General features: G+C 40.1%; 4 protein-coding genes across 4 annotated transcripts in view; 1 reads left to right on the plus strand and 3 right to left on the minus strand.

Moving 5' to 3' along the window:
* Window positions 1–678: 678 nt before the first annotated feature.
* Window positions 679–2,082, plus strand: AK88_00718 (uncharacterized protein; the record flags this gene model as incomplete). The annotated part of the gene is made up of 1 exon (XM_012478362.1): window positions 679–2,082. One exon carries the CDS (start codon window positions 679–681, stop codon window positions 2,080–2,082), a length of 1,404 nt encoding a protein of 467 aa, XP_012333785.1.
* Window positions 2,083–3,233: 1,151 nt separating this feature from the next.
* AK88_00719 (uncharacterized protein) lies at window positions 3,234–4,045 on the minus strand (the record flags this gene model as incomplete). The annotated part of the gene is made up of 4 exons (XM_012478363.1): window positions 3,234–3,245; window positions 3,511–3,589; window positions 3,726–3,888; window positions 4,012–4,045. 4 exons carry the CDS (start codon window positions 4,043–4,045, stop codon window positions 3,234–3,236), a joined length of 288 nt encoding a protein of 95 aa, XP_012333786.1.
* Window positions 4,046–5,691: 1,646 nt separating this feature from the next.
* Window positions 5,692–6,510, minus strand: AK88_00720 (uncharacterized protein; the record flags this gene model as incomplete). Its single annotated transcript, XM_012478364.1, has 1 exon — window positions 5,692–6,510. One exon carries the CDS (start codon window positions 6,508–6,510, stop codon window positions 5,692–5,694), a length of 819 nt encoding a protein of 272 aa, XP_012333787.1.
* Window positions 6,511–7,709: 1,199 nt separating this feature from the next.
* AK88_00721 (uncharacterized protein) overlaps window positions 7,710–9,294 on the minus strand; it is a gene marked incomplete at both ends in the record, with an annotated part of 4,116 nt that continues 2,531 nt past the window's right edge. Inside the window, 6 exons of the mRNA XM_012478365.1 lie at window positions 7,710–7,751; window positions 7,974–8,069; window positions 8,270–8,340; window positions 8,556–8,646; window positions 8,806–8,898; window positions 9,132–9,233. Coding sequence (XP_012333788.1) covers window positions 7,710–7,751; window positions 7,974–8,069; window positions 8,270–8,340; window positions 8,556–8,646; window positions 8,806–8,898; window positions 9,132–9,233 — 495 coding nt within the window. The remainder of the gene's footprint in view (window positions 7,752–7,973; window positions 8,070–8,269; window positions 8,341–8,555; window positions 8,647–8,805; window positions 8,899–9,131; window positions 9,234–9,294) is intronic.

Here is a 9,294-nt window from a genome sequence, read left to right on the forward strand (position 1 = left end):
CCCCCCCCCCCTGGGGTCCCAACCTTTTGCGAGCTTTATACCCACTCACATGTATACAATTACGCGTGTGCGCAGCGCATTACAAAAAAAAAAAAAAGAACAAACAAGATATGCGCGTCGCGTACGTTTACGTGGAGGTGTACATATTATGATCGCTTGTCACAACACGAAACGGAAGAAAAAAGATAAACGCTAAAGGTAAAGGGCAGGGGGCTAGCTTAAACGGTGACGAGTAAGCAAACAAAGAATCAAAACCATAAAGCGGAAAATACAAAAAAAACGTGATAAAACTTTTGCTAATGCAAGCATGTGTGCAGTGCAATCGTCCACAAAAAACAAACAAACACGCCTTACATACTCACCTACTCTGCGATTAATCAGAAGAAAGGTGAGAAAAGGGAAAAAATGAAAAACCCGCTACTTTGTGCATGTGTAACCAAAACTGAAGTAATTAGAGACCAAAAACAAACAAAAAAAAGAGTGTAATTAGTGTGAGCATACTGCATAAGGAAGAGAGGGAGGTGGAGATAAGGGAAGAACTCCTAATTAAGAAGCCCCCCCTCGCTAGAGCTAGCAGAAGGACAGACGAAGAGAGGAACAAGTCGTGAACGTAGCTAACAACGTGAAGGCCCCTAACAACGTGAACGACGCTAACCCTAACACCGATAACCGCTCAAAATGGAGGTAACCCTAAGCACCAAGAACCCCGAGGACACGCAGAGCAACAACGATGACAAGGAAGTCAACAAGTGCGCACAGCACAGGGGACAAAACCACGACACTATTAAGCAGAATGACACCACAACGCTGGAGCAGGAAAAGGTCTTGAAGAATCAAAAGAACCAATTCGGGATCAGACTTTACGATAACGACCTAAAGTACAGTGACGATATTCAGACCATCATAAAAAAAGTTATTAACGAAAAGAATATCCATTTTTTTAAAAAATACTCCTCATTCCTCCTTTACCTAAGCAACGAGGTGGAGTACATCGACATTGACGATCGGAGCAAGCTACAGAAGAAAGAAGCCAATGATGAAAACACAAAGGTGTTTTTTAAAATCCAACTGACTCCACATAATATGAGCATTATTTATAATATACTGGACAAAAAAATGATAGAAAAAATATTATCCTTGTGTGAAAATAAATACAAAAAAAGCAAAACGTCCATCGGATATGCAACAGATAAACAGGAAAATTACAAAATCACAGATTCATCAAACAGAACAAGCTCCACAGTCTTCCTATACACAATTAGAAACAGATCTGTTATTGAGCAAAACCAAATAGATAACGAAAGCTCTATTGTATACACAAAGGATGAAAGTATTATGGACTTAGAAAATACTATATGTAATTTGGTCAAAATACCACTATGCTATTTGGAACCACTAGCCATTGTAAAATATGAAAAAAATAATTACTTCAATGTGCATCATGATGGGACCTTTAGAAGAGCTACTCTTTTAATATACCTCAACGACGTTGACCAAGATGGAGAAACCATTTTCCCTCATTATAATTTATCCATCAAACCCATTCAAGGGTCAGGTATTTTCTGGTACAACAATATCCCTGTGGAAGACCAGTATGCCATTACGTACTGTGTAAATCGAATTAACGAAATTAATGAGAAAGAAAGATTGAAATCTGCTCAAAATGTAGAAACAGGAATGAATGCATCCTGTGCATCACTAACACCACCCATGGCATCTGCTCAACTTACCCCTACAGAAGACAACCAGAATGCCAATTTCCCCTCGTCTAAATGTACACCCCAAAACAACTCCACCACGACAAATCTTATCATCACAAATCTCAACACAACAAATTTAAACACAACCGGTGATGATCTCTCCACTACTTACAAGAATCCCATCAACAAAACAGTAGACCTAATTAATTTTTTGAAGGATAAGTCCAACTTGGAAAAATTTTCCATCGATACCATAAATGATGAACTGGGGAATATGTACATCGCTGATATGACCATGCTGCACAAAGCCAACAAAGTGTCAGATGAATACAAATATGTAATAAATTGTTTTTTCAATATTAATATAGTTAGGAATGTATGAACACTGGGGTTTGCTAATATTTCATTGTGCTCTTATTTTGGGCACTTGATGCGTGGTGTGCATTTTGCCCCCCCATTCCTTCACCAGCGAGTAATGAGAACTCTTCATGTTCAACACGTCCAAGACGTACGTATACAATACGGGGTCACGGTGGACCACTGGATGTGGTACTTTAACACAAAATGGATACTTATCGAGTGAACTAAAAAGAAGATATAGCATTCCTTTTTTTTTTCCAGTGCAAACAGGAAACAATCGGGGCAGACGCACCGTCGTCTGGGGCATACCACCAATTGGGAAGTGCGCGCGGGTTGGAACAACACAATAAGTAGGGTAAATGGACAAACGGGCAGCTGCTCAAAAAAAAAAAAAAAAAAAAAAAAGCGCAACGACACAAATTATCAAATGACTTTACTTAAAAGCGTTTCGCCCGTACGAATATCAAAAGGACATTTCGCATTTGTGCGCATATGCGTAATGTCCACGCGAACTCACGGCTACCTTATCTGCTTGTGATTTAGCTTGATCTATTGCTTAACCAAACTAGCCTCGCCCCCGTCGTCATTTAGTTAGCATTACGAAATTTTTTTCCCCTCCTATCTTCTGCTTCCCGTTACTGCTACATTTCTACGCAATCGGGTTTGTAATTAGCTTAAACAGGTGTGCAAAAGTGCTACGTGCAAATTTGCAGACACGCAGATTACACAGGACCCCCGCGCGCAACGTCGCCCGTGGTCTATGCCCCTTCCCCTCTAATTAAATAATATGTGTATGTTTTATCACACTTTATTTTACCGTGCGGGACTCTACGTCGCTTTGCGGTATTTCCCCTTTTTTTTTTTTTTTTTTTTTTTTTTTCTGTCCTATAATTAAAAGCGTTTCATGATTTATTCATTCATACGTTTTTTTACGCTTGGGCTCTTTTCTCCATGTGTCCATGCCCCATATTAATTTTTTTTTTCAGCCATTCTGGTCATGTATTCCCCATCAAGCTGTAACTTTATAGCCTAACGCGGATCGCGGCGCGAATTGGTTGTCCTGCTCTAATAAAACTTAACAAAATTTTGTAGAATCTCCTAACAGTCCTACAAGGCCATTCTTGCGACATCTAGGGGATTATGTAAGAATGGCCACATAATCGGGTCTAATTCCTAGTGTACAATCTACGAAAAATGGGAAAAATTAAAAAAAAAAAAATTGTTAGGAATAACAAACCATTACGCATGGGGGTGATGTACGTTTGCACAACTTGCGCTCTTCACAAGTAACAAAGGGGGGAGCGTAATAACAACTATGTGTGCGCTGAGCATTCAACCATCCATCCTTATGCATATAAGGAAGGAGGCGTACGTGACCTAACTCCTCCCCCCGACATATTTGCACATGCACAGTGACATATGTTCCATTTTTCAAACACCTCTCCCTTACCGGCTTCAACGTCTCTGGTTTTATCTTGTGGTGCAGAATGTTTTTATCCACATCCTCGTCGATCTCGCCAATTAGGGTTCTGGGGATGAGGAAAGGGAAAAAGCTGCATGTGTAGCGGTTGCAAAAGGGGCGACGCAAAAAAAAAAAAAAAAAAGGATGAATGGTCCAGTTCCAATTGGACACCTTCCCCTCTCAACACATTTTTGCCAAATTACACGGTGTCTCCTCGTATGATGTACAGGCCTAAGCTTATTTTCTCCAGAGATTCTTTGTAAATCCTCTCGTAGCAATTTCCAAGGATGATGTTAGTCGTCTGGTCGAACCCTTTTAGCTTGCCCGTAAAAATTCGACTATCATTTGTTATGACCAATATTTCGTCTGCAGCAGGGAGAAAAAAAAAAAAAGAAAAAAATGTAACATATTTGGACAAAAAAACCTTGTAAATTCCTCCAGTGTTATCTACCCATTTGGGCATTTTTTCATTTTTCCATTTTCCCCTACTTTCTAAGTACGATTCGATGTTTATAGACGCCATGGTTTTGTGCAGTTGTGTGTTTTTTTGATGGGGGGGTGAAGCTTAAATCCGTGGGGACAAATACAGGTTCAACACTTCTACAGCCCAGCCGGAGCAAGTCAACAGCGCAGAAGTGTTAGGCGGAAGTGTTGCGGAGAGGTCCTTTACAGCTGTGCATTTACATACGTGGGGTTAATCTGCCTACCCTATTTTGTACTGTGCCAACTTCAGTTGGAGATATCTTCCTCTAACATTCTTGCGATTGAACTAAACAACTCCGGAACTCCCCCAAAGCTTCACCTTCACAATCATTAATAAAGCAAAGCAAGCGTTGGTAACTTTACAAACGAGTTAATATAAATCCCACTGGATGATTTCCTCCTTCGTAAAAGTAACAAACTTGGAGACACCCAATGTGTTGCAGTGCTTATATCATGAAGATGACCTCTTCAACGCGTTTTAAAAGGTGTTGGCAATTTTAAAAAAAAAAAAAAAAAAAAAAAAAAAAAAAAAAAAAGTTAACTCTGTTAAAATGACAAATATGTGCATATGCGCATACATATATGCATATAATTTTTTGCATATTTGTGCCCACATGCTACATACAATTTTTTGATTCATTTTTCACTTTTTAGATCGTTTCTTTTGCCGTTATTTGCACTTGCAAAAAAACAAAAAAAGGAAAAAATTTATTTTTTACATAAAACGGGTTCACCCTTGCGAGGTTTCATCACGCACATATTCGGACGCAGCGATTTGCACAATAGGAAAAGGGTTTCGTCCCTTTAGCGGCGCAGTCGCTAGCAGGACTGCTCAAGCGGGCAGTTATGCACACTAAACCCCAACAACGGGATGACATTCATACGGGGAATCCGTACGGAAGAAAAAAACGGGCTAAAAATGTGCGCACAGGAATCCATACAGAAATGTTATTACTGTTCACACACGAAAGGCAGCTGCCTTCATTTCCTCCACGTGGTACACACCACATCGAACGAAAAAGGCCAAGTGGGTTCTCGTCACCCTCCGAATAACGAGTACTCGTTTCACCCCATTACAAGTTACACACCTTAATTGGTCACATGGAAGGCGACACCCACCGACTTCAGAGAGACTTATCACGAATTAACCAACACCGCATCTGCACATGCGGTAAACGTGTTGCAATTTTCCACTGTGCCATACGTACACCATCACCCCATATGCATTGATGCCGCAGTGGCTTACCCGCTTGCATGTAGGAACCTGATTCGAATCAGTTTCGCAAAGGGGAGTCCTGAACTGTGACTCCGTTTTGGGGGGTACGTAAAAGGAGACGGGCAAAACTAACAAAGCAGTCTTATTTCTTTGTATATATGTATATATATATATATTCCATTCGTAAGGTTGTTAAAATGGTTTGTTACACAATACGCGTGGTTCTAAAACGTGTTCACTAAAAATATAACAACGGGGATACCGCTATCACCTCACATGTGCAAACGTACAAACATGGCGCATGACATAACAGCTTCGTATGGTAAGGATGCTCCGATTGACCAAAAGATGGAGCAATGAATTGAAAAAAATTGCCACAAAAAAGACGGGCACCAATTTGCGAAGCGCCTAACAATGTACACCTGCGCATCTAGTGCCTCGCAGTGCAAAAAAGGAAAAAAAAAAAAAACCTATAAATTTTTAGGGTTCAGTAAAATATTAGAGCTAGCTGGAAAGTAAGTAACATTTTTGGACTTACTTAAATTCTCGGCAATTTCTTTAGCAGCTTCTAACTTTCTAATTTCAAGTAAACTATTTCCATACTCTTTAACAGCTGAAGAAATTAACTTAGCTGCTTCTGCCTCTCCCTGCGCTTTAATAACAGCCGCGATTTTCTCCTGTTCTGTTTTAGCTACAATAAATTTCACTCGCTCACTTTCTTGCTGAGCCACCTGCTTATCTTCAATGGCTTTTGCAAATTCCTTCCCATAACTGAGGTGTGTAATGGCTACATCATCCAACAGGATGTTAAAATGTTTAGCTCGCGCCGTGATGCTTTCTCTAATTTCTTTCGAAATTTTATCTCTTTGGGTTAAAAGTGATTCTGCATTGTACTTTGCAACAACTGCCTTTAGCACTTCATTTCCTATGGATGGCAAAACACGCTCATCGTAATCGGGCCCTAGGGTACTATGTAAGTAGGGCAACTGCTTTGTGTGTGGTCTAAAGAGTAGCCTCAAACTAATGGTAACAATCTGTAAGTCCCTCGTTCCTGTTGTCGTATTTATCACCTTGGGCTTCATTTTTATATCATATATGTACGGAGTTTGAAACCATGGGATGTAGAAGTGGCTTCCTTCTCCGTAGGTATTTTCGCTTACTCCTCCAAACCTATTAAACATCACGCACCTCTCGCCTCCATCGACGTCGTAGATGAACGTGTATGGGATTAAACTCAGCCCCCCCGCTACTACACTCAACCTGCCGATGGACGAAAGCAGCTTTTCCATTTCACACAAGGCAGGCAAGGGGAGGAGGAAGTATAGGAAGTACTAAATCCCTGTTACGATGGAGTAGTGTAGAGGCAGTGCGATGCACAGGAGTGTAAAAATGCCAAGGAATATGTACACCAGCTCTTTCCACAATTTGCTTCATTAACTGGTATGGGTGAAAGGGCTCGGGACGAATACCCCCTTTTGATCAATTTGGTAAGCACACAACTCTTGCAATTACAACGCCTACAATTCTACGTGCGACTTTGTATGTGGCATATCTACCTGTGAGTACACGCTTCTTTGCCAGTTAGAAATTATGCGTGTCAAATATGCAGCGCCATTAATGACACTGTTGCCTACGGTTAACAGAAAAAAGGGGTGATTAACATGGCCAATTAAAATGGGTGATGTGAAATGTCGTTTTTTAAGGGGGAAAAACATGTCAACATGGGCAAGTGCGCAAAAAATTGCAGAACCATTTTCACGCCGTTGTTACATATAATGTAGCGTGGCGCCCCTGAAATAACCGCAAAGCGGCGAAACGGCGAAACTGTACGTAAATTATATAAGTGCCTTTTTGGTGCACTGAATACAATACCGCATACGCAGAATATTGGAGTGGCTTTTCGCCAAACACATAAACTCGCAGCACATCTCTTTTACTTCCTCCAATTTTTAACACATCCGTGAACCTATTACCATTTCATACGTTTAAAAAAAAATAAAATAAAAATACAAATACATGAGTTGGTTGGATGTACGTATATGTGTGCATGTGGGCACGCATAACTGCCAGTCAAGGTAAACACAAAAGATGCGCTGTAGGTGGGGGGTGTTCTCTAACTATGGCCAAATAAAAATCGAGCAAGTGGAAAAACGTCCGTTGTCGCGTCTTTATGTGGTTGTCCATACATAAATAAAAATGACGGGAGAACTTATAAAACCTTGGAATGCACTTCCCCCCAACACATGCGCCCTCTTTCTTTTGCCTCCCCCATGGGTTATCATTTGAAATCAAATAAAACAAACAAAAAAAATGAAACAATAATGAAAATGAATAAACTGTGAAATTAGTAAAAATTGAGAGCCAATTAATAAACAAAATAATGCGGAGCATAAAAAAAACGGGGGCATGGCACCCAACGGGGTCAAAATTATAGTTAGCGACTTTTTTCTTCTCCATATGACAGTCAGCTTTGTCCTATGTTTCTGATTTAATCCCTATAGTTCATCGGATTCTCGGGCGACTTCTTAAACTAAAAAAAAATGGAAAGTGCGAATGGCACATGAACATTTTGTTGTCAGTTGATTGACGCCACGCGATGAAATTCACACGCACATACACTTCCGTCTATCCTTGTGCACATGCATAATAAGTGAGACAACATATAGCCGGAGCAGCCGTGCTATGGACAGAACGAATTAACCGCGTTGTCGTAATAATCATCCCTACAAAAAGGATAAAATAAAAAATGTACCTGCTTCCACAATATTTGCTTAAACTGTGACAGCTTCAACCCCTTGTACTGCTCCTTAATAAGCGGCAAATTTTCCTCCTCGAATTTTTTATAGGCCTGGTAAAGTGAAAAAAAAAATAAAATAAAATAAGGACCAATCATAAAGTATCGCACGTTTGTATGGTACCGAATGGACAAAATGGTTCTCCCTTTTTTGTGTAACTATGATAAAAAAAAAAAAAAAAAAAAAAAAAAAACGAAACGAAACGAAACGAAACGAAACGAAGGGGACGGACACATTTTGCTCTGCCACTTACAACTTTCACTTTCTTGGTTTTCTCAAATGAGACATTGTCCAACGCAGAAATGACGTTATCGATTCCACTTGCTACAGGAAAAAAAAAAAAACAAAAATGATGCGCGGAAAGGAAACGAAAAAAATGGAACAAATAGATATGTCCCTATACCAGCCATGAAAAAAACAGCGTGGACTAGGCACAATTGCGGAGTTACAGAGACGGGCCTTTCCCCCCTAGACCGACAGACCCAATATATGCATGCTTCTCTGCATTTCCCGAAATTGTCTCGCCCATCGGCGCTTACCATTTATATACTCATCATAGTCGTTTATCTCGTCCCTCATGATGTGGTTGATGTTGTCCTCCAGTTCCATCTCGTGCACGTTAAGGTTATTCTAAAGAACAAAAATGGGAAGAAGCAACGTAAAAAAAAAAAACAAAGCAAGGTGAAACGTCGCACAGTGCGTGCCGTAGAACAAACTGGTAAATGACTACGTGGGTGCACGTACTCCATATTTCGACATAACAATTTCGAATTTATGTGTCTCCCTTACCTTCTTCTTCTTGTCCTCCTGAATTTCCTTCTTCTTCTCCTCGATGAGCCTTTGCAAAATTTGCGCCTGGGTCACCTTGGAATTGGTAGTTTTCTGCACGAGAAAGACGAGAAGTGGGCGTGATGTGAAGAAGTGCAAAAGCATGAAGAAGCAACTATGCACATCATACAATTAACACAATCAGAACGAAGGAAAAAAAAAAAAAAAAAAAAAAAAACACACACACACACACAATGCTGACTAACCAAACTGCAACAAAGCAGCTAAAACGATTTAAGAAAAAAAAAAATATTCCTTTGCGAGACATTCCCGGCAAATAGACTTACACTTTCTTTGTTAGACTTAAGCGCCTTTTCTTCTTCTCCGTATAACTCCCTTAATTCTTTTTTCCTGTCAAGTTTCTGTTGTCTTTTATTTTCGGCTTCGATCTGCGAGAGTAGAGAGGGGGTGCATTTAAGGGGAAGAGACCAAACAACGTAATAATACCAA

The sequence above is a fragment of the Plasmodium fragile genome, assembly GCF_000956335.1.
Source record: "Plasmodium fragile strain nilgiri unplaced genomic scaffold supercont1.6, whole genome shotgun sequence".
Taxonomy (NCBI): Eukaryota; Apicomplexa; class Aconoidasida; order Haemosporida; family Plasmodiidae; genus Plasmodium; species Plasmodium fragile.